This window comes from Bos mutus, chromosome 16, assembly GCF_027580195.1.
Source record: "Bos mutus isolate GX-2022 chromosome 16, NWIPB_WYAK_1.1, whole genome shotgun sequence".
In the NCBI taxonomy this organism is placed as follows: domain Eukaryota; kingdom Metazoa; phylum Chordata; class Mammalia; order Artiodactyla; family Bovidae; genus Bos; species Bos mutus.
This window is the reverse complement of record NC_091632.1, coordinates 19,185,729-19,210,204: the sequence shown is the minus strand read 5'-3', so window position 1 is coordinate 19,210,204 and position 24,476 is coordinate 19,185,729. Positions and strand designations below refer to the sequence as shown.

The 24,476-nt window shown below is 37.6% G+C and overlaps 1 protein-coding gene across 4 annotated transcripts in view; it reads left to right on the top strand.

The window, feature by feature from the left end:
• HMCN1 (hemicentin 1) overlaps positions 1 to 24,476 on the top strand; it is a 538,357-nt gene that overhangs the window by 208,261 nt on the left and 305,620 nt on the right. For 3 of the 4 annotated variants that reach the window (XM_070384783.1, XM_070384782.1, XM_070384785.1), the window contains exons 7-11: positions 3,888 to 4,008; positions 5,077 to 5,340; positions 6,840 to 6,984; positions 11,133 to 11,254; positions 16,158 to 16,433. In XM_070384783.1, the coding sequence (XP_070240884.1) occupies positions 3,888 to 4,008; positions 5,077 to 5,340; positions 6,840 to 6,984; positions 11,133 to 11,254; positions 16,158 to 16,433 (928 nt within the window). Of the gene's footprint in view, positions 1 to 3,887; positions 4,009 to 5,076; positions 5,341 to 6,839; positions 6,985 to 11,132; positions 11,255 to 16,157; positions 16,434 to 24,476 lie in introns of those variants that run through there. The other variant, XM_070384784.1, reaches the window with a different exon arrangement.

The following is a 24,476-nucleotide window of genomic DNA, read 5'->3' as shown; positions in this document are numbered from 1 at the left end:
TTCATTTCTTAAAGACTCACTCTCAGTTCAGAAGCCTACACTCTGGTCCACTCTGCTGCTGCTTCTCTCTCACTCTTTTATGTGGCTGCCTGTTTATAACTAGAGAATGTCAGGAGGTATCTAGTCTAACCTCATCTTTGCCTCAACTCAGCTTACACTACAGCAGCCTCTGTATTCCTGACTCAGACCCTTCTGCAACTTGACCAACTTGACATTGTAACTCAGGGCAGTAATGTAACACATTATAAACCTTTATAAATAACATGAAGAAGTATATTGTTTAAAATGTGAATTTCAGGCTAATACAAACCCAGTCCAGTGTCTGTCTAGAACATTTCCTGTTACGCTTGGAACCACTGTGAGCCTCCTTAATTTCCCTGTTCTGAGCTACAGGAACCATGAGGTGAGGATGCCTCTGTGCTTAAGTGATACTTCTAGATATTCTGTGGTGGAGAGATGCTTTTTGGAGCCAAATTCTCACTTTATTACAGGACATAGTTTAAAGCTACATGATATAAAGATCAAATAGAAAAACATCAAAGCAGTGGTTTTTGTCATACTAATTTAATTATGTATGTAGAAAAATGGTCCTAAGGTAGCTAAAATAATTCAGAAGGGAAGAGAGGAGTAAGAAATATGCAGCTGGACTTCACCTCTATTTAACTTAGTCATAGATTAGCTAAATTAGCTAAATTTTCTTTGCCCCTCCAAGACTTTCTTATCTTTTAATTCTCCTCCAACCCCACTCTGTCCATAACACATTAGAACCCAAAGCCTTTCCCCAATGCTTCTGGGGTTTCCTGAAGATTTACTTTGTTTTGGTCTCCTTGCCTCTGATTATCTGTGTGTTGATTCTAATCTTTTATGCCTCCATGTTGGGTAAACCTCAGTCCTTCAAAAATTTCAGGGAATCCAGTAACAAGACCATTTTGTAAATATAGTAAATTTGACTATAGATTTGGGGTTTATCTTGAAGTAACTTGTTTCCTTTTGCCTCTCTCCTTGCCCTCCATTCTTCTTTTCTCTATTTTGTTTCTGCTTCTCTCCTGTGAATAGTCTCAGGAATTCCGTATAGATATTCACTTAGCTGTGTCTGACTCTTTGCAACCCCATGGACACTAGGTTCTTCTATCCATGGAATTTCCCAGGCCTGAATACTGGAGTGGGTTGCTACTCCCTTCTCCAGGGGATCTTCCCAACCCAGGTCTCCTGCATTGCAGGTGGATTCTTTACTGGCTGAGCCACCAGGGAAGCGAAATTCCATATTACTCTCCTGTTATGTAGAGCAGTTGGGTATATTTCAGCCTTTACCCCCAAACCAGCATAATTCAGTTCATTGAAATGATCATGAGAAGCGCATGTTGTACCTGTGGAGGTCAGTTTCTGGATCCTCACTGAATTCACATCCCAGCTCTGCTGCTGCTGCTGCTGCTAAGTCGCATTAGTCGTGTCCGACTCTGTGCGACCCCATAGACGGCAGCCGACCAGGATCCCCCGTCCCTGGGATTCTCCAGGCAAGAACACTGGAGTGGGTTGCCATTTCCTTCTCCAGTGCATGAAAGTGAAAAGTGAAAGTGAAGTCACTCAGTCATGTCTGACTCTTAGCGACCCCATGGACTGCAGCCTACCAGGCTCCTCTGTCCATGGGATTTTCCAGGCTAGAGTACTGGAGTGGGTTGCCATTGCCTTCTCTGATTATTTACCAGCAGGATACCATATTTTCAAACACTTGGGTAATTTCTAATTTTTCTCAGATATTAAGCATCACTTAAAAAAAAACTTTTTATTTTGTATTGAAGTATAGCTGACCAACAATGCTGTGATAGTTTCAGGTGGATAGCAAAGGGACTCCGCCATGCACAATACATGTATCCATTCTCCCCAAACTTCCCTCCCATCCAGGCTGCCACATCACATTGAGCAGAGTTCGCTGTAAGCACCACTTTGGAAACGGACTTATTATCAGTTGGTTTGTGCACATAACACTTGGTAGATGGTTAGTACTCGATAGCAGTCATTAGGCAAAGTGTGTATCACATTTGCCCTTGATAACCTCTCGGTAGCTGTTTTATCAAAGGGGACTTTCTGAGCAACAAGGCAACTAACAGCATAGATGATGTCAGTGAAAAACATCTAAAACAACTCATAATATGACTATTTTGTTTCTCCTTAACAAGAAACTAGCAGACAATAGTATTTTCAGTAAAGCTCTCATTATTAAGGCAGTTGAACGTAGACTTCTCAAGGCTTTATACCGCCATGTAGGAGGTCCTCGATTTTAAATTGGATTATGATATATAGTTTCCTTTTATATCTGTTAATTCATAACACATTTTCCTTTAGAAATAACGGAATAAGTGTACTGAGACTTCTGCACTTAAACATACAGTATTTTTTAAGCCCTGTTAAAATGAGCCATGGTAATTAGGAACATCATTTATGCTAAGAATACAACACATTTTTTGAGAAGATGTAATTTTTTTTCCTTTCCTTCACCTTCATTTTCCTTTGCTTTGAGTTTCTGCAGGGTTTGCTCAGTTAGGAATGTGATTGGTAGTAACAGGGACATACATATCTCCTCATCTTTTCTGTACTCATTGCCACATGCGTCACAGGGATTTAGGGAAAACTGTGGTTTGCAGAGCCTTGTAGCCATATATAGCCACTTATTACCATATATTACATGCATAGTCCTAGACGCCACTGACCAGTACATTTTGGCTGGAGCTTGGAGCCTGTATTTTTACAAACAATCCAGGTGATTTTGTGTAGGTATAGACATAGTCGGTCCTCTAATCATAATTAGAGAGATACTGAGATAGAGGCTCACTCTGACTGACCTTGCCCTTGGGAGAAAATCTAGCACAGTGGAAAAGAGCCCAGAGTCTGACCTTTGGGTTAAAACCTGACTTCTGCAATGTTAGGAAAGTTGGGAACCCTTGTGAACTTGGGCAAGGAATCTAATGCTTTGGTGCCTCAGTCTGTTTATCTGTGCCATGGGGCTAATGATGGTATCTACCTTACACAGTTGTAATGAAAAACAAATAAGCCAATGTATACACAAAGTCTGGATGCAAAGAAAGTGCCCAATAAATGTTAATGTTTTATCCTGTGGCCCTAATCCAAATTATTTATTATTTATGCACATAGAGGTGACCTCAGCTCTCAGCTATTCAATATCTTGTTCATCTCCTTCAGGAGGTTTTAACTGAACTACAACCTAGTCCGTGCTCCTTTAGTATACGGATTTCTTTTCTCTCTACCTTTTCTGTAATTCTATCACTGCATTTACTGTATTGCACTGGAGATTTCTCTTCCTCCATCTGACTTCCTCACTGTCCATAAGCTCTTAGAGGGTGACGACCTTATTTTTTCACTCATACTTGTATCTCGCTAACTGAGTGCCTTGACTGGACACTGCTGAGCTGAAGATGCTGGTCAGCTAAAAGCTAGTTGATAATTGACTCTTGTGCTTGTCCTGGCTGTATCTTCCCCGAGCAAAGAGAAAGGAAATATTTTCCATAATAGAACCTGGATGATGTTTAGGGGAGAAGGTTTAGTCATTCATTTATTTCATGAATATTCATTTCTTGAACATCCACCATGTGAATCAAGTCCATTCACTATGACTGTGCCCCTCTATCTTTTACCACTGAGCGTGCAATATAATACTCAATTGTATAGGCTTTAGGCTCCTGGATATGTATTACAAAACTTGCATTGAAGTTATGGAATCACAGTTAAGTTCAAAACACCCAGATAAAGGCCACAGTGAGTGGACACCAAGTCTAATGGAACGCTCTGCAGTTTCTTTTACTGGTTAGTGTTTAGTGTGGCCAGCACCCTGGATTAACTGCTGATGGAATTTGTCATTGAACATTTTTCAGACATCTAGCACTGGAAGGCACTCTGTTCGCATCACTGGCCTCAGTACTATTGATTTTCGAGCTGGTTTTTCCCGAAAGCCCACCCTGGACTTCAAAAAAACAGTCAGCAGACCGGTGCAAGGTTTGTATGTGTGTATTGGCTCAATTGGCGTAGTAGATATTGAACTGCAAAGTACTTCTCAGACTGTGGTTTTGTAATTTTGTAGTTCTTCAATAAAATTGGGAAACATGGCATCTTTATTTGAAATATGATTACTCCTGTCATAGTCATTGCTTCTTGAAGTATGGCCCAAAGACCAGTGATATTGAACTCACTTGGGGAGCTTATCAAATATTAAGGTTCCTGGGGCCTACCTTAGATCTCCTGAATGAAAATTATAGACAGTAGGTCCCAGTTTTGTTTAGTCACTAAGGTACATCCAACTGTTTTGCAACTCCATGAATGGTAGCCTGTCAGTCTCCTCTATCCATAAGATTTCCCAGGCAAGAATACCGGAGTGGGTTGCCATTTCCTTCTCCAGGTCCCAGGAATGTACACTTTAACAAGCACCTCATTGATTCCTATACTTACTAAACTTTGAAAACTGCTGACCTAGGTCTTGGGGCTTTTTCTTACTAGCATCTTACTTGCCTGTTGTCAAGGTGAAAATATAGAGTGTGTGTGTGTATAGTTAAAACATTGAAGATATCACATAGCATTATATGTTCCAAGGTGAAATTATTATTGATTTGAAAGGTGCTTTTTCATCTTATTTTTATTCATGCAAGAAGATTTATAGTTCTGTAGCTAAAAAGAAGGCTTAGTCTTACTGTGACTTTAAATTTCTTTTTTTCTGATTGTTCTTTTATTTTTATTGCTTCAGTTACTAGGAGGATACAAAATAACAAATCTTTTAAAATATTCATATAATACAAATATATTATACAATATTCATAATTCTAATTTTCTACATATAAACGTGATTAGAAAACTTAAAAGTCATTATCTATGGTTTCCTGTATTTCTCTGGTCATAAATAAACTTTTTTTATTTGTGTAGAAAAGATTCCACATCTGGGCCACAGTTTTTGGCACAGCCTGTAGTACTCATATATATGATCCTGGTTACCTGCTGTTATAATACAAAACTTACTTGATAGATAACCTTGGGTACATATTACTTATAAATGATAAATTCTTTCTCTTGTAGGAATACCTACCTATGTGCTGCTGAATACTTCTGGAATTTCCATCCCAGCTAAAGTAGATCGTCTTGAACTTCTGAGTATCTCAGGCAGTTCTCTTAAGACTATTCCTGTTAAATATTATCCTGATAGAAAACCCTATGGCATATGGAATATTTCTGATTTTATACCACCAAATGAAGCTTTCTTTCTCAAAGTAACAGGCTATGATAAGGATGATTTTCTCTTCCAGAGAGTGTCAAGTGTTTCTTTCTCTAGTATTGTGCCAGGTAAGATGTCATTTAGTACACTAGAGTATTGATAGTTTAAGGGGTTTATGTGGTCCTATAGGTAAAAAATGGAGTTTAAAGTAAAAAATAATATCCTCACATTATTACTGAGTCACTGTGTGGAAAAGCATTTACACATAGGTAACAACTTTTCTTAACCATAAAAAAAAAATTCAAAATTTCATGTTAAATCTCACCGATTTGTAGATCTGAGAATCTTAGTAGATTCAAAATCTATAGATCTTAGAATCTTACTTCAGTCAGTGTAAGAACTTGAACTGGGAAATTCTGATGGTCTTCAGTTCAATTCAGTCGATCAGTCATGTCCGACTTTTTGAGACCCATGAACCGCAGCACGCCAGGCTTCCCTGTGCATCACCAACTCCCGGAGTTTACTCAGACTCATGTCCATCGAGTTGGTGATGCCATCCAACCACCTCATCCTCTGTCATCCCCTTCTCTCCCGCCTTCTATCTTTCCCAGCATCAGGGTCTTTTCAAATGAGTCAGTTCTTCCCATCAGGTGGCCAAAGTATTGGAGCTTCAGCTTCAGCATCAGTCCTTCCAATGAATATTCAGGACTGATTTCCTTTAGGATGGACCGGTTTGATCTCCTTGCAGTCCAAGGGACTCTCAAGAGTCTTCTCCAACACCACAGTTCAAAAGCATCAATTCTTTGGCGCTCAGCTTTCTTTATAGTCCAACTCCCATATCTATACATGACTACTGGAAAAACCATAGCCTTGACTAGATGGACCTTTGTTGGTAATGGACTCCAGCACGCCAGGCTTCCCCGTCCATCACCAACTCCCAGAGCTTGCTCAAACTCATGTCCATCAAGTCAGTGATGCCATCCAACCATCTATATTCAACAGATATAGAAAGATTGATTCTAATATTGTTCTACTGGATGGAGCAGTAACAATTTATCATTTATATAGAAGGTTATCATTTGGGAAAGTCAGGAACAACTCTATTGTTTAATGCTGAAAATAAGATCATAGTAGAACCAACCTCAGTATTTCCTCATAGAAAATATACAGCGTTAGTTGCTTTAGCCCCTGAATTGAATGCTTAAAAAAACTATTGGATTCTTAAGAAATCAATTTTTTCATTCTTTTTCTGGAAATAGTTACTCTATGAATTCAATTCTAAGCTATGTGGGTTCTTACATACCTTTACATTTTCAGAATTAAACTCTCTTCTACCATTGATGATGCTTTATAACTTATTTGGTAATTTTGTTTCTATCTTGCTGGTAAAAAAAAAATATTATGCCTTAAAATCAGTGGAGTCATAGATTCAATGAGTACTTTCTGGAGATAATCCAGAAATTAATAAACTTGGAACAAAGAAAGATAATTAAAGTGATTTTTAGTGATTTAGATTAATTGGAATGCAGAGAATTTACTGAATAGTTTAAGCATGAAGTTTTGAATGGATTAACAGGAAGTACCAAATATCATTGTGACCTTCTTGCCCATGTTCTTTTTTCCCCAGATGCTCCGAAAGTTACAATGCCTGAGAAAACCCCGGGCTACTACCTGCAGCCGGGCCAGATTCCCTGCGCTGTTGACAGTCTTCTGCCTTTTACCTTGAGTTTTGTCAGAAATGGAGCTACACTTGGAGTCGACCAGTATTTAAAGTGTGTAAATGCTTCTGTTAATAATATTTTATACCATGAAACATCCGAAATACAGATAGATATTTATGTTAGTGTACATATTCATTATACAGTGTTATTTGCTTCATAGTCTTGGGGTGTAGCACTGAGCAAACGGACACGAATCTGTACCTTTGTGGAGCTTATATTGTGAAGAAGGAAGACAGAAATAGATGATAAGTATTCTATGGTAATATAATAAATGCTGGAATACGTTTAAGAGTTGATTGCAGGTTTTATAGAATCTGAATTTTATAGTTTGAGGGCCCCTTAATAAGACAAAGAATATAAAATTATGAATACAAAGTTTGGTACTGAACTTTGCAAGAGCCCTTGCAAATGAAAGACCCTGAAGTTTAAACTTCAGTGGCTTGAGGGGTAAGTATGTCTCTGAATCTGATTTAAAGTATAATGATAAGTGAATCTGATGTGTTACAATAAAAAGTAGAGCAGATTATTTCAGGCACATAATTACTGGTTAGTGGACGGCATGTGATTTTGGCTAAGTTGCAATTTTAAAATTCATAGTAGAGACATTTGAATAAGGACCTGAACATGGTGAACGAGATGGTCCTGCAGACATCCAGGGAGGAGTGTCCACATACCAGGAACAATCAGTGCAAGTGCACTAAAGGCATGTGGGGAGGAAAGACAGGAAGCAGCCCGTGGAGCTGGAGCCCAGGGAGCCAGGGGCAGGAGGGTGAAATGCCTGCTGGGATGCTGTCAGGAGACAGACTGGGGTTCCATCGTTGGGTGGGTAAGATCCCCTTGAGGAGGGCACATGGCAACCCATTCCAGTATTCTTGCCTGGAGAATCACATAGACAGAGTAGCCTGAAGGGTCACAAAGAGTCAGACACTGCTGAAACGACTATCACACACATACATTGCAGCCAACAATCAATGGGAGTGGGCTAGAGGACACCAACTTGCCTTGAGAAGACTGGTGAATTTTCTAGATAAATTTAAGTCATCTAATGATAAACATTAAATAGGCCTTGAAAACTAGATGATGATTTCTGGAAAACTTTTTTGTTGTTGTTAATTTACTATAAAACAATCTACATTTAAGGAGAAAAACTCTAAGTATTATTTTATAAGACTTTCACACCAGTAACTCAATATTCACATAAATAGCTTCTGTAATATGTTAAGTTTTGACAAATCTTAGCTTATACAATCTCCTCATGGGGTCATTTAAAGCAAAAGCTGTGGCAAGAATGTTTATCATAACTTGAATTTTCCATTAGGTAAAGATTGGACTTATTATTTCCTGCTACTTTCTTAACATATGTCTTGATGATTTCCTTAGCTGCATAGTTAATAACCAGCAACATTAGCTGACCAAGATATAAAATGACAAAGTTACATACCTAACTGATGAAATCAAACAATTCTGCTTTGGATTTAAATAGTAACATTTCTGAAAGATACTTGGGATTCTTTATAAACATTAATTTATTAATTTCACCCAATTCCTCTGAGGTAAACCACAAGGATTCTTTCTTGCATTTTTCCAACTCTGTGGCCCAGAGCTGTGACATGCCTTGCTGACATTTGTTAAGTTCTTTAGATGTAAGAGTCTAGAGACAAAATTGGGCATGGGTGATGATGGATTTGATACTCTAATCCCAGTTCACTTGCACATCTCTGCCCTAGATTTCCTAACAACTCCAGATGCATGACTGGATCTTTGTCATGTGAGTCACGATGATTTCTAGGGGATGTGGGAGAGAACTCGTTTCCATTAGCAGCAAGACTCATTTCTAACTGACGTGTTCCTTCTCCTGTTCCAAAGGCCGTTCCTTCAAAACTTTTTGTTGTGGTTATACAATCTTAGTGAACTTCCCTGGTGGCTTTTATGGTAAAGAATCTGCCTGTAATGCAGGAGAACTGGGTTCGATCCCTGGGTTGGGAAGATCCCCTGGAGAAGGGAATGGCCACCCACTCTAGTATTCTTGCGTGAAGAATTCCATGGACAGAGGATAATGCCTACTGATAAGGCTACATGAAAAGGAGAGTTGTTTTCATGTAATAATTTCATAAATGAGATAGGAATAAATATAATACTAAAGAATATTCTGTAAGCAACCCATACACTGGTTACGTGCCTTTGAATAAATTACTTGTCCTTCTCCCTACTTTGTTTTTAAAGAAAGGGCCCTAAGACTAGAAAAGTTGCTGCTTTCTATTCTAAAATTTCCGTGTGTCTTAAGTTTTTGATGAATCCTAACATACACTTGGCTCTGAAGTAAGCACTGCAGAAGGCACAAAAAATGTGTGTAATTCAAACTCCTATCTTTCTGGAACTTACCCGTACCTTCTAGATAATGGCATCTGTAAACTTGGGCTTAGTATACTGCTTTAAAGCATTCAAGATGCATCTTAGGTGATCAGCGCAGCAAAGAGTAAGTCATACTTCATTTTCTTCTCAATGTGGCAGTAAGGACCACTGACACCCAACACAGAGACACATGCGAAAGGAAACAGTATTAACTGAAGTACATAGTCTCAGTTACTAAAATATATGGAATGGTCACCTTGCTTACTGTCTCACTTTCCTGATGGCAGGAACCTGTGTTTTGACTTTCTTTTAAATATAGGTTAGTGGTAAATGTACATTAAGAGCTCAATGAATTCTTTATAGTGAGAGTACCATTCATTTGAATTGGGAGGGCTCTGGAGTTATTACTGTGAGGACTATATCTTGTACATTTTCAGCTTCAGTGGAAAGTATTTTGACTCTGCAGTGGGTCATTTTATCCATATCTTGAATGTTTAAAATATGTTGTAAATATCTATGGATGATTATAAGAAAAAATATGAAAGTATTTATGACAATCATATTTTAGAACAATATAATGCTTATTTTATAGGTTATCAGAATCTTTTAAATAAGAATTAAATGGCTACTACTAAGACATTTCCAGAAGATGAGTAACAAATTGAAGTGTTAGAGGACATGTGTGCTAAGTTGCTTCAGTCGTGTCCGACTCTTTGTAACCCCATGTTACAAAGCCCACTTTACTGTAGCTCACCAGACTCCTCTGTCCATGGGATTCTCCAGGCAAGAATACTGCAATGGGTTGCCAGGTCCTTTTCCAGGAGATCTTCCCAACCCAGGGCTTAAACCTGGGTCTCCCACATTGCAGGCAGATTCTTTGCCGTCTGAGCTACCAGGGAAGCCCTGCTAGAGAGCAGAGTATATATATTTATTAAATGAGTGAATATATAATATAAGGAAAAAGATTTGTTTTACCTAATGACAACTTTGATTATAAAACTGATCTTTTTTTTTTTTTTTTTACTCATTGTATACATGTATTGAACCAGATATGGTATATAGTCTTATGTGGAGCTTATACATAAGAAAGTTAAAGAGAATTTATCTTTTTGAGAACCAAAAATTCCGTTTTCTACCTTCATACTTGTTAATTACCTGGTTCAGTTGCTTTGGCTAAATCCCACTGAAAATGACCAAAAACTTGAAAAGAGAGGGGAAGGAGAGAAGATTTAAGGAGTGCTTTTCTGCCAATTTAAAAAAATGTTATTTATTTAATTATATTGACCTAGTCAGAGAATATTTTCCTAAAGAAATTTTTTGTAGTCTCCATAACTTGACAGGCACAGACTGTATTTCTAAACAGTAAAGGTAGAGGCCTGATCAAAAAATAATATTCAAAAGAAAGTAGACTTATTAATGTGAAAAAAGTGAAAATTAAAAGTAAAATTATTGGCAGTTTTTTTGAAATGACTTTTGAGAAAAATCAAAGATGTCTCCATGATATTTTCTCAGTAAAAAAGGTTCATTCTTCTATCCACCGCCTCTTTAAAGTTATTCTCACATTTGGAAATGATTTCTCTTGTTAGAACCTAGGAAGATCAATAGAAAAAAACAAAACCAAAGTTACTGTCTTTGCTTTTTGCTCAGATTAGAGAAGCTTCACTTTCTGTTTAAAATATAAGAGGTGTATAGTTTTAAGCTACAAAGAAATCTGCAGTTTAATCAATTTACTTTCTTTAAACTGTTTTCTTTGTTCATTTGAATGAATAAAACGAATAGCGGAATCAGTGCTTCAGCCTGGTCTTGTTTTTGTAGTAACTAAGCATGGTTCTGTTTTCTTACCCCAGAGAATCTGCCAGCGTGACCTGGGATATTGAAGAGGTCACTCTGGCTGACGAAGGCGCCTACGAGTGCGTTGCTGTCAGTACTGCAGGGATTGGACGAGCACAGACGTTTTTCGACGTGTCAGGTAATTATCCCTAACTCCTCGGCAGTTGCCTCAGTATCAACGCAGGTATGGAAATGGGATGTTTGTTAACCAGGCTTCGCTGTGTGTTAACTTGTGTGACCTGTCTTGGACCAGTTACCTAAGAACTCAGTGCCTTGGTTTCCCCACTGTAAAATGATGATAATAGCAGTAATAGTCTCTTTTTTCATGGAGAAATTATGAGGATTAAGTGAGAGAGTATATGTTAGGCACAGGATAGAATCAGGCACATAGAAACAACTAATAGACATGAGTTTTTAAAATTATTGTTGTTGTTATTATTATTGTAGGGGTTTAATAGCTTGAAATCCCCATATGGCATTCTCCTTTGAGAAAAAAGGGAGAGATCCATTTTAGAATAGCAAGGTTCAACTTTCTCTTTCTCTTCCCATGTTTATAGTATGCAAAGTGCTTTTGTGAATGGATTCTGACATCTGAGTTGAAGACAGTAAGTGTCACATTCAAAAACACAGGACCTCAGTGATTACAATATTGGTATTCAGAGTGATAGAAGTCATGCTAATTAATTCACATTTAAATAGTAAGTTTCCTATAAATAGACAAGGCTCTCATTATATTATCATTTTTTTCCTCCAATCTCCCAGAATTCTTTAGAAACCAAAACAACTACCATATATTATCAGTGATCAAGATTAAGCTACCTACTCAACATATATCTAGAATTTATTAGAAATTTTGACTCAGTCATTTTCTGCCTGCCTCATAGCCTAGGGTTGATGTATGTTTAATGGTAACCCTATTCCAACCTAAACATGCCTGTGGAGCTTTCTTATAACAATGTCTCAACTGGCAGTTTGTGCATCTGAAAAGTCAGAGGTGCATTTTCTTGGTAAAATTTAAGACAAAAGAAGCTTTGTAACTGTAGGACTATTTAGAAGCCCAGAGTTTACGTTTATTATCAGTAAGTTCAAGCTGAACTTTTAAACTGAGGCATGCAAGCCTGTTCTTCTTGCAGTAAATTATTTGTATTCTCTTATTCTTAGAAAAATAAAGTTTGTCTTCTGAAACAATTTAGCAAGTTGACATACATCATAAACTATTCATTTTTTCGTCTCCAGTAATTACGAAAAGCATGGAATCATGTCAACATTCCTCAGCTTCTGGGAAAACAAACACTTGAGCACTTGAGTTTTTTCCCAGCAATATTAATTAAGAGAAGGACAACAGGGAAAAGAGATTTCAGTGAGTGGACTCAGGCGTCTCGCATAAATAACTGGGAAGTGCCAGAAACGACTTGTGAACTGACTTCTAAGAATTTGGCCCTATGGTATCAGTAACTTCTGAATATACACACTGCCCATGCCCTTGTAGCGTTAATCTGTGCCAGCCCATCCATGGTATCACTGGGAAGTTGTACTATGCCAAAGCCAGTTTTCAGGAATTGTGTCCCATTGCTTAATCATCAAAGAGGAGGCAGAAGTATGAATGATATGGCAATGCCTATAAAAACAGAAGTAGCAAGGAAGTACCCCTTTGGACTTGAAAGAGTGGACATTTCTTTCTGAACTTTTATTTTCTTTTAACCTACCAGCCTTAAACTTCCATCCAGGGCCTGGCTCAGTCATCCTACTGTTGCTACTGACTAGCACAAGAGAATCAGTTGTTTATTCATAGGATAATTAGATGTTATATTTTGACAGGAGTGTTGGGAAACACAGCATGATGGGATGGTGATGTTTTACTGGTGTCACTGTGGACATTATTTTATAAAGTCACACAGCACCTGAGAAATGTTTCAAGGAAAATTAAAGTCCTACCAATATGTTACTTGAATATCTTCAGCATTTTCTTCTAGCCAACAATTTTTAGGATTTTTGGTTCATTGGACATATTGATATTGATAATTTTAAGTGCAAAATGGGTGTAAAAAGAATTATACTTCTTGTTTATTGCATATAAACATATAGAAACTAATGAACAGAACTGCAGAAGCAGGAAAAACTCTACACGTGGCATTTGGTACTTTAGTACTAGTACAAAGTTATATTAATTTTCTCTACTGAATTTATTTATTAGCATAATGTCCCTCCCCCAACACACACACACACACACACACAGAGTACCAAAATTTTGGCCTTATGTAAAATTGATTACAGAATACTTGTCAGGCAATCTTAAATTGTAATTACAGGATACTCTTTTAGAACAGGGTAAGACATGGAAATAATATTGTAGCACCTCATCACTTTGTAGCTAAAGAAAGTGAAACCCAGAACAGGCAGGTGCCCCATTTCTGATGACGTGGGTTGGTGGTGAGAAGTAGATTCCTGGCCTCCTGACTTTCAGTCTAGTGAGCCTCACTTAATGTCACAAGGCCCATACTTATTCTTTCTCAGTTTTGAGATTCCATCTCTGGTTCCCTAATCTTAGCCTCAGCCATTTTTTCACTTAGGAATGACTACCCCTCATCCTCTCGGGACCAGGCTGTTTCCAGTAATTTGTTATCTTAGACTCTTCTGTAAACTGCTGTCATGCTCCTCCATCATCTCTCCCATCACCACCCATTTATTGACGTATGCATAAATATTTCAGTGTGCATGATGTTTATCATCTCCAGATATTTATGCAGCAGTGGTATTGGATGTCATGTTTAAGAGCTCTTCTACCCCTGGATATTAGTAGAAAACTGGTGTTTGACATACTTGAATGTATATTTGAAGAGGAAATAGAGTCTAAGGCAGATTATGCAAGCGAGAAAGTTATCAGGGAGTTTTCTACGGAAGAGCACCCGTGAAGGAGTGCAAGAAATTACATCGTGATGCAATCACAACAGAGGCCTCAGTGGATCCTAACGGGGGCTTTGATGCTGGGATGACCTTGAATTGAGGCGAGAGAGCTGTGTGTTTTTCCTTCATAAAGTGGTTACCAGAAGTGGGCTGCAGTGGAAAGGGAGCCTGACCGAGCACGTCAGCTCTCTTGGCTCTGAGCTCAGTAGTCAACAAACAAGAGCAGTTAGGGAAATGAGTGCCTAGGTTCTTGAGAAGGATCTGGGTGAGCACCTGGCATCCCCTGTATGCTGATAATACAGGATTTACAGTTTCTAAACATCCCTAGTCTAACTGAAGAAGGTTGTTTAAAAAGAACAACAACAACAAAGGAAGGTACACAACACATTTTGTGGTCTTCAGGAAGATTTTGATAGAGTGTTAACACCTATTCACAAATGCTCACTTCTGGGTCTTTGGTCTATATTATCTTGTATGCTACAATCATAGAGCCTTGGCGCTAGAAGGGTCTTCTGGATTACCCAATTTAATCATCTCATTTTTCAGGTAGGGAAACATTGTGAATATATTGCCTTTTCTAGGGTCATCCAGGTAAATTGGGATAAAATTAGGCAGCCTATGTTTACCAGATTCAGCAGGTAAAAATAAGGATGCCCACTTACATGTGACTTTCATATAAATATGTCTCAAAATATTTCATGAGTTACAAAAATATTATATATTATTATATAATAATATATAAAATATCTTATATATTATAAAATAATATTCATTGTTAATCTAAAATTCAAATTTAGCAAAGCATCCTGCATTTTATTTGTCAAATCTAACTAGAATTCAGTCAGACCTTTCTCAGTTTCTCATATACTCTTTGTAACTGATTCATTAACTTTTCATAAGAGGTTTTAAAAACATAGCAGAATGGTAAAAATTACAGATTTTTTAAATAATTTAAAATAGCATATATTCCTCCAAAAATGTTTGGAAAACAAAGATAAATATAAAGGGAAATATGAAAAAATATACATATTTCCTTCTCTCAGAGATAACCACTATGGTTATCTCTGTTTTTGGCATATTATTTCCAGGTTTGGGATTTTAGGCTTAAGATACTCATCTGTACTTATATACAGTTTTGAGTAAAGTTGGGTCTTGAATATCTGATCTTCTTTCACATTTCAACTGAAACAGACACATGGCTTTCCAGCTAGTTTTTTATTGCTGTGATTGCTCAATAATGTCTTGGTATAGCAGGTTATTTTAAAGCTTTTGGGCGGAGTGAGCTTTACAGGGGCATTTAGGTTTATCCTCAAACCTAACTAGAGCAGTATGTGATTTTCTCTAGAAATGCTGGTTAAACATTTAATTGGTAAATGGCTTTTGACCACATCTGAAATGAGCATGCATCACTCAATGCCTCTTGTGTGCTTGGTCCTGTGTGTAGACTTTTATTAAAAGTCTGTCCCTACTGTTAACTTGAATTTCTTAAACATTCTGCTGCTTCTGAGGGAATATTCATTTTACTCTGCTGTTGCACTGTGTCTTAGTGAGGTGATAATCTCTTTAAAGGTGATGCCATTGTATCTTTGCCGTATCTCTCATCCTTCATGTGCTGTTTTCTTTAAAACACTAAATAAATGGTTTTAAATTTAAAAATCCATAAATGGCTATTTTCTTCAAAATTTGACAGATTCTGCAATACTAAATCAGCGTAGTCATATCTTTTTACCATGCCTCTTTGATGCTCACAGCTGTAACTTATAGATTTGAGTTTTAGTGTACTGTGGTATGTAAACATGCATTTGAAGCATTTTTCAACTAGATGATAATGGAATTCTCCAGGCCAGAATACTGGAGTTGGTAGCCTTTCCCTTCTCCAGGGAATCTTCCCAACCCAGGGATTGAATCCACGTCTCCCACATTGCAGGCAGTCTTTACCAGCTGAGCCACAAGGGAAGCCCTCTTGATCACTTGATCACCCCATTTGTATTAATGAATAAGTTCTGTTGTACTGTGTCTTTCCTACCAGTCTTTCCTACCAGATATTCAATACATTCTCATTAAAATTTTAAGCCACCTCTATGAGTGAGTAAAATGACTTCTGGATCTTTCAAGTGGAATCTTCTCATTTCCCACAGAGCCCCCGCCAGTCATCCAAGTGCCTAGTAATGTTACCGTCACTCCTGGAGAAACAGCAGTTCTGACATGCCTTGTCGTCAGTGCAGTGGGTTACAATCTAACCTGGCAGAGGAATGACCGAGATATCAGGCTGACAGATACAGCAGGAATGAGGATCTTGGCTAACCTTTCCCTGGAGCTCAGGAGTGTGAAATTCAGCGATGCAGGAGAGTATCGCTGTGTTGTTTCCAACGAAGGAGGATCATCGACTGAGGCTGTTTTCCTCACCGTGCAAGGTAAGTCCTGACAGTGACTTCTGAGTCATGGTGTCTTTCTGTTTTCCTTCTTTGATCTCTATTCCCTTAAATTGTCTATCTGAGGGTATCTACCCAAACAATTACAGTGTTGAAGAATAGAATGCTTGTGGACCTTGAGGGTATGAAAGTGACTAAGCTGGAAACTAAAACAAAATCCCATGGACAGAGGAGCCTGGTAGGCTGCAGTCCATGGGGTTGCAAAGAGTCGGACACAACTGAGCGACTTCACTTTGACTTTTCACTTTCATGCATTGGAGAAGGAAATGGCAACCCACTCCAGTGTTCTTGCCTGGAGAACCCGAGGGACGGGGGAGGCTGGTGGGCTGCCATCTGTGGGTTCACACAGAGTTGGACACGACTGGAGCAACTTAGCAGCAGCAGCAGCAGCAGCAAATAGTTGACCTTAATCAACAGTTAATCCTAGTAATTGAAGACCTTTATTTTAAGGGAGTAGAAATAGAAATAGTCTCTGGATGATTTAATAGGTTTAAAATTTCTTATCTATTTTGTGAACTTGAAAAAAAAAACCTTTTAATTGGTAAAAAATAAAAAGCAAAGTTCCCAATTTGAGTGCATTATTTGTATATTTAATTTACTTTTATGGTTTTAATTAAGTTTTAAGATGTTTCCTATCAAGGTGAAATTTTATTGAAACTTTAACAGAGCTGTTTTTACCTTATTTATCTTAGACACATATGCAGACACACACACACAAAGAAGCTAATGATAAACCAATCTTAATTGTCTGTATAGACTAAGGTGTTCAAATAGCTCAAAGCACCGGGGATTGAACCCACACTCCCAGCCATGGAAGGCAGTCTTAACCCCTGGACCAGCAGGGACGTCAATGTGGTCTGCTGCTGCTGCTGCTAAGTTGCTTCAGTTGTGTCAAACCCTGTGCGACCCCATAGACGGCAGCCCACCAGGCTCCCCCATCCCTGGGATTCTCCAGGCAAGAACACTGGAGTGGATTGCCATTTCCTTCTCCAGTGCATGAAAGTGGAAAGTGAAAGTGAAGTCGCTCAGTCGTTTCCGACTCTTAGCGACCCCATGGACTGCAGCCTACCAGGCTCCTCTGCCCATGGGATTTTCCAGGCAAGAGTACTAGAGTGGGTTGCCATTGCCTTCTAATTGCTACTAAATATGTATGTTAGTCCAGACTAACAAATGAAGATCAGAAGCTATTCCCAAGTATCTCTTTCAGTAGAATCCTATTTGGCTTCTAAATGTCTCTAGAGTCTTAATGTAATGAGCAACTTACTGTTGGCAGTTTTATACTGTTTAGCTGAAAGGTTCAGTTGCTGCCTTAGGAGAGTATTTTATTTCAAATCCTTGATGTGGGAGACTGATTGCCTCAGAATCAGGTCTGGCTACTTGGTTATGGCACTAGAAATAACTTTATAACATGCCTCACTGGGTTATAATGTTGTTGTTTAAGAAACTTACCACCGAGTTTCTTGGAATGCTATTAATGGCAAAAAAGCAAAGTGAAACTACCGTGAGACTTAATAAAATGCTTGACATCTGATTCTGGTTTTCTCACTGGTATTTGAGATATACACTGCAATCCGACTATATGACTGTGCGTCTTTCATTAGTTAGTCGATCTGCTGAAACCTCTGGGGGAATGTTGCTTTTGTAAATGGTTCACTGCATTTCCAGGTGGTAAACGGCCTAAATATTTGAGTCAATCCAAGTAGTAACTTTAGTTACTAGAGTTTTGGAACTATTTTTTTTTACCAAACTGATTATTTCAGATAGGATACATGGTAATGGACTTCTGAAATATGACCTTGGTTCTTTCCCTGATGTTCTGTTACAATGGGATTTTAAAAGAATCAGAGCCGTCCTTGTTTCTCCAGGTCAACTGTTTAGTCCTTTAGTATTGCTCAGTCAATTTGAACATTTATGGATGTTCTCAAACATTTATGGATGAAGACTTTTCCAAGGAACTTTTTAAAAAGCAGATTTCTTACTTCATGCCCAGAGATTCTGATTTCACAGGCCTGGGTTAGGGCCTGGAGATCTGCATTTATAACTGACCTCTCAGGTGGTTTCATGGACAACATTTTCCAAAACAATATTTGAATCTATTCTAAAGTATGAACCTATGACATAGAAATGCATATTTTTAAAGGAAACCCTAAAACTTTTATCTTCTTTCTGGTAAATAGACTTATTGTAACCTAACAATTTAAGTTCTGAGGTTAGATGTCATAAAATATACAAAATATAAATACAAAAAACATATGTCATTATATGATTACTGGTTAGCTTGTATAATCTCTGCCTGCATGCATGCTAAGTCGCTTCGGTCATGTCCGACTCTTTGTGATGCCATGGATTGTGGCCCACAAGGCTGCTGTGTCCGTGGGATTCTCTAGGCAAGAATACTGGAATGGATTGCCAGGCCCTTCTCCAGGAGATCTTCCTGTCCCATGGATCGAACCTGGGTCTTCCACATTGCAGGCAGATTCTTTACTGTCTGAACTACCAGGAAAGCCCCTATGTATAATCTCTAGTGGTGTAAATCTGTTTAAAGGCATTATTTTTTTGGCCTGTCTAGTTGATCTTGAGTTTGAGTGAACAATTTTGATGAAAAATTAGGTTTTAAAAATCTAACAAAACTATATTCTAGAATTTGATAGCACTGTCTATTAAAAATAAGACTCTAGCTTTATTATGCCCCCTGATTATTTTCTGCTTGAATACATTATTGAAAAGCAGTGGATGGTTGATGAAATAAAGTGCTGTACCTAGGATTATAATTCATGAGAATATAAGATGCTTGCCAACCATTGACACTGAAACATAAATTGTAAATTAATTTCACTTTTATGCAGTTACATGTTTTAAAAAGAATAAATCAAAAATAGTTCAAGAAAGCTTAAAAGATATAATAGCTACTTGGATTGAATACACACTAGGAATATTTTTCTTGCTTACAGAAGAATCAATAGCTCAATTTATAACCTCATTTATCTTGCTCTGCCTCCACAGATCTGTTTGGAAACTTTTATCTGTAATACTTTTAAAAGTTAAACATCCAGACTTTAAAGTTTTGGTAGTAGTTTTATGAAATGTAATTAGCAAGAATTTTCTGGTTAAAAATAGCATATGTCTAGCTACTGCAGCCTTTTCTCATTAACAATAAAATATAAAGACCCAAAAAAGACAAAACTGAAGAATACCAAAAACCAGTTTCAATCTACAGTGGCAAAAATTGGGGGAGGGATTTTATATATTACATATCAAGATTGGTGTTTGTATAAATGAATTCAGTGGAATGAAAATTTCAATTGGCGGTCCATCTTTTTTATGTCCACATGAAAGCAGAGAGGATGTATCTTTGTTTCTTCATTTCTTAGTTTGCTTCAAAAACAAAATGTTACCCTTGAGGAAGCCAGCACTTAAACCTATCAATAGCGATAACCAGCTAGTTAAGAAAACAGTAGGACGAAAAGTGGGCAGGAAGCCTGGCTGCTGCTGCTGTGTCGCTTCAGTTGTGTCCGCCTCTGTGCGACCCCAGACTCATCGCAGAGCTCTGAACTCTGCCCCCTGCTGTACTGCGGGTTCCCTGCGCTGTACTGCGGGTTCCCACTAGCTGTCTATTTTGCACATAGTACTGTGGATGTGTAAAACCTAGTCCTCCAATTCATCTCACCCTTCCCTTCCCCCCAGGTCTACAGTTCATTCTCTACATCTGTGTCTCTATTCCTGCCCTGAAACTAGGTCCATCTGTACATTTTCTAGATTCCTCATTCATGTGTTAATTTATAACATTTGTTTTTCTCTTTCTGACTGACTTCACTCTGTGTGACAGACGCTAGGTTCATCCATGTCTCAACAAATGACCCAGTTTCATTCTTTTTTATGGCTCAGTAATATTCCATTGTATATATGTACCACATCTTCTTTATCCATTCATCTATTGACGGACACTTAGTTTGTTTCCATCGGAGAAGGTGATGGCACCCTACTCCAGTACTCTTGCCTGGAAAATCCCATGGACGGAGGAACCTGGTGGGCTGCAGTCCATGGGTCGCTAAGAGTCGGACATGACTGAGCGACTTCACTTTCACTTTTCCCTTTCATGCATTGGAGAAGGAAATGGCAACCCACTCCAGTGTTCTTGCCTGGAGAATCCCAGGGACGGGGGAGCCTGGTGGGCTGCCGTCTCTGGGGTCGCACAGAGTCGGACACGACTAAAGCGACTTAGCAGCAGCAACAGCAGCAGTTTGTTTCCATGTCCTGGCTACTGTAAATAGTGCAGCAATGAATATTGTGGTATATGTATTGGTTTCAATTATGGTTTTCTCAGGGTATATATCCAGTAGTGGAATTGCTGGAAAACAAATTTATGGTTATCAGGGAATAAGGGAAAGGGAGAGAGAAATTGGAAGATTGGAATTGACATATACATGCTACTATACGTAAAATAGATGACTTGTAAAGACCTACTGTATATGATAGGGAATTTTATTCAATACTCTGTAATAACCTACATGAGAAATTATCTAAAAATCTAAAAAGATAAATATAAATATATATATATGTATAACTGATTCACTTTGCTGTACACCTGAAACTAATACAACATTGTAAAGCAACTATATCCCCATAAAATTTTTTTTAAAAAAAGAAAGTGGAAAACAAAAGAGATCAGATAATTACCTTTCCCTAAACCCTTGCAGGTCACATTACCTAGAGTCAGCCACTCAGATGCTCCCTGTGGGAATTTTAATTTTTACTGAGACCATGGACATTTATAAGGCTTCAGTTTTGGCAGCATCATAGGATTTTGAGTCCAACAGCAGCAGAAGTAAATGATCCAGTGGCCTTTTTCCATCACTTTAATTTCCCTCACTGACTGTTAGGTTCATTATCAATTTATCAAAAGAGCCTTGAAAGGAAATGCTGATCTCAGAACCTGGCTGTCAATCAGTTCCACTAATGAGCATGAGAGAATGTGAATGGGTTGATATGCTTATTTCATTGTGCAAATTCCTCGCTCTGGAGGTAATAATGTAACTAGACACAGGAGATTTTCCCCAAAACTCTGTTTACCTCAAGCAGGGTTTATCACAAGATTCAGAAGTACAGCTGTGCAAGCAAAATAACAAACAAAGAGAAGACATTCATAATTATGCTAGGAGGACAAGAATCTGGATTGATACATACATAAATGTGATTGTTGGTGTCAATGGAACTATAAGCAACTTTTTAACTTTGCTGTTCTGTACTTGAAAAAAAAGTAATGGAGATGAATTTTCTTAAAACTTTGTATAAACAGGATTTTGAAAGTTTTGAAAATTCTGGTGTTAATTGTATTAGGGAGATCAAATTATATGTGAATAATATATTTTCTTTGTTTCTTTGCTAAATATTCTATGACTTTGCTTTATAACTTTTATATTTAAAATAATTAAGATAAAATTTAGAAAGTCAATAGGAGATAATGTAAAAATAGGGAATAGTTGAGAAATTAGGAAATAATTTCTCAAAAAAGTGTCATTAGAAGTTTTGACAATATAAAAAATCATATTTAAAAGCTTATGGGTGTGGAATTTTATAGGATTATATCACAGAGTCATCTATTTTAAATAATTTCTGAACCAAAATGAGGAAAAGCAAAAGGAGAAATGAAGAGTATCAATTGATAATTAAATTAGGTTTTCTTATAATGAATAGCCCAGTAAGGGAGTCTTGAAAATCCCCTTATATTTCCCCTTTGCATTATTTTCACAGGAGTACATTTTGATTTTTAGAAGTCTGAATCCATGTTTGAATAATAAGAATTGAATTTAATTAGTTCATCTGTTTTCCTAGACATTTCAATACATTGAAGTCTTCCTAGTTAAGCTTTTATTTTTGGAGGTTGACCCGAGACACATATATGTCTGCTTTAAATACTAGTGCCATAAATTGTTCTCTTAAAACTTCCAAATCATTACTGGTTGTCAAAAGTTAAGTTTATTCAGTTCCTTCGTTCTTTGATGTCTCAGTGTGAATCAACACACATGAGTAAGATGCTGTCTTAAAATACTAGGTTTTGGTGATTTCTGTACTAGGGATCTTATAAAGAGGATGTTTCAGGTTTTAAGATTTGAAGGAAAATATTCTAGGCGTATTTTACATCATGTATTTCCTGCAGTGAAATCCAAGGAATATGTAGTTTTCCTATAGAAATATGTGCTTTCCTAATTCTTTCTATGCTGACTGTAAACTTTATGAAGAGAAAAGTTTAATATTAACTTCATCTGATGAATGTATTCTACTGACTCCATGGTTAGGGGCAAACTTCTGTTATAATATGATTCAATTCCATACAGTTAAAATGTAAAAAAAAAATCAATATTGCGCATTTCATTGTTTTTGTCTTTCATGCAAGGTATCTATATCTTGCATAGATCTTATACCACTTTTTAAAATTTGTTATTTTTTAAACTTTTTAATTTGTACTGAGGTTTGGCCAATTATTAACAATGTTGTCATAGTTTCCGGTGAACAGCAAAGGGACTCAACCATACAGATACATGTATCCATTCTTCCCCAAACTCCCATCCCTTCCAGGCTGCCATGTAACAGGGAACAGAGTTCCACGTGCTATATATGGTCCTTGTTGGTTATCCATTTTATTATAGCAGTGTGTACACGTCCATCCCCAATTCCCTAAATATCCCTTTCCCCATCCTTACCTGCTGGCAACTGTAAGTTCGTTCTCTAACTCTATGACTGTTTTTAAAGTACGTTCCTTTTTATCATTTGTTTTTATAGTCCACATATAGGGGATGTCATTTGATATTTCTCCTTCTCTGGATCTCAGATCACTTTAATTGCAGATAGAAAGAACCCTATTTCTCTAAAACTTAGAAGACAGAAACTTTACTGAAATGTTTTTAAGTGGAAGTTATAAGGAAGTTTAAAGAATTAGTTATTTGCATTATAAAAGAAAAAGAGATGTGATGACCTAACAAATACTTCAAGTATATGAGAAATTATTATAAAGAAGTTTTACACCAAGGACATTATAATTTTGAGCAAAACTAGACCATGGGAAAAAAATGTATATTAAGCCAGACCTGATGGATTTAAGTGAGCTAGAAAGATGTCCAGATGTCAGGGAGGTTAAATGATGGAAGCTAATATCTTTTACAGTGCAGGGACTGTTGGATGAGAGGACAGATGAATCAGCAAGCACTTCAATCCACTAAATTATCCAGATGAAACTACAGACATTTTAAAATGTTTGAGAATTTGTGACATACATTATATCATCTAACTCTCACATGTTGTGTGTATTTGTATTGATATCTGTATTTTACCCATAAAGATGAAGAGCCTCTGCGGAGTTAGTGGCTTGCCCTAGGTTATAAAGCCAGCACGTGGCAGAGCCTAGATCTGAACTGGGTCTTTCCATTGTTCTGCATAATATATAGAAATGCCTGTGCGTGCAGTTAACAGGCCTAAGGCACAGGAGGGTAGAAGAAAGTTTAAAAATAGAGAAAGGATTCTTCAGTATCTGTAGGAAATTGAGTACTGAAGTAAAACTTTTTAAATAGAAAAGATACAAAGTGTCTATAAATTGTTGGCACATGAGTCACAAATAGCTGGAAATCTAAATCTAACTAAAAAAATGAAACAGTTTAGTGACCCTTTTGACTTAAGTTCTGGTAGAGTGGCTGGTAAGGAACAGCCTAGCGGAGAGAGAACTGTGAGTATGCACGCAGAGAACCTGTAAGATGACTAGGCTGTAAGCTACATTAGGGCACGGCCCAGTTTTCTTCAGTTTTGTGTCTTTGGTGCCTGACATAATGTTAATTTTTTTATTGACGTATAGCTGCTTCACAGTGCTTGTTTCTGCTGTCCAGCAAAATGAGTCATCCACACGTATGCATGTACCTCCTCTTCCTTGGATTTCCTTCACATTTAGGTCATCGCAGAGCGTTCGGTGGACTTGCCCCGCAGTCTGTTCTCATTAGTTATCTAGAGCACGTAGTATTGCACACGTCTGTGAGAAGA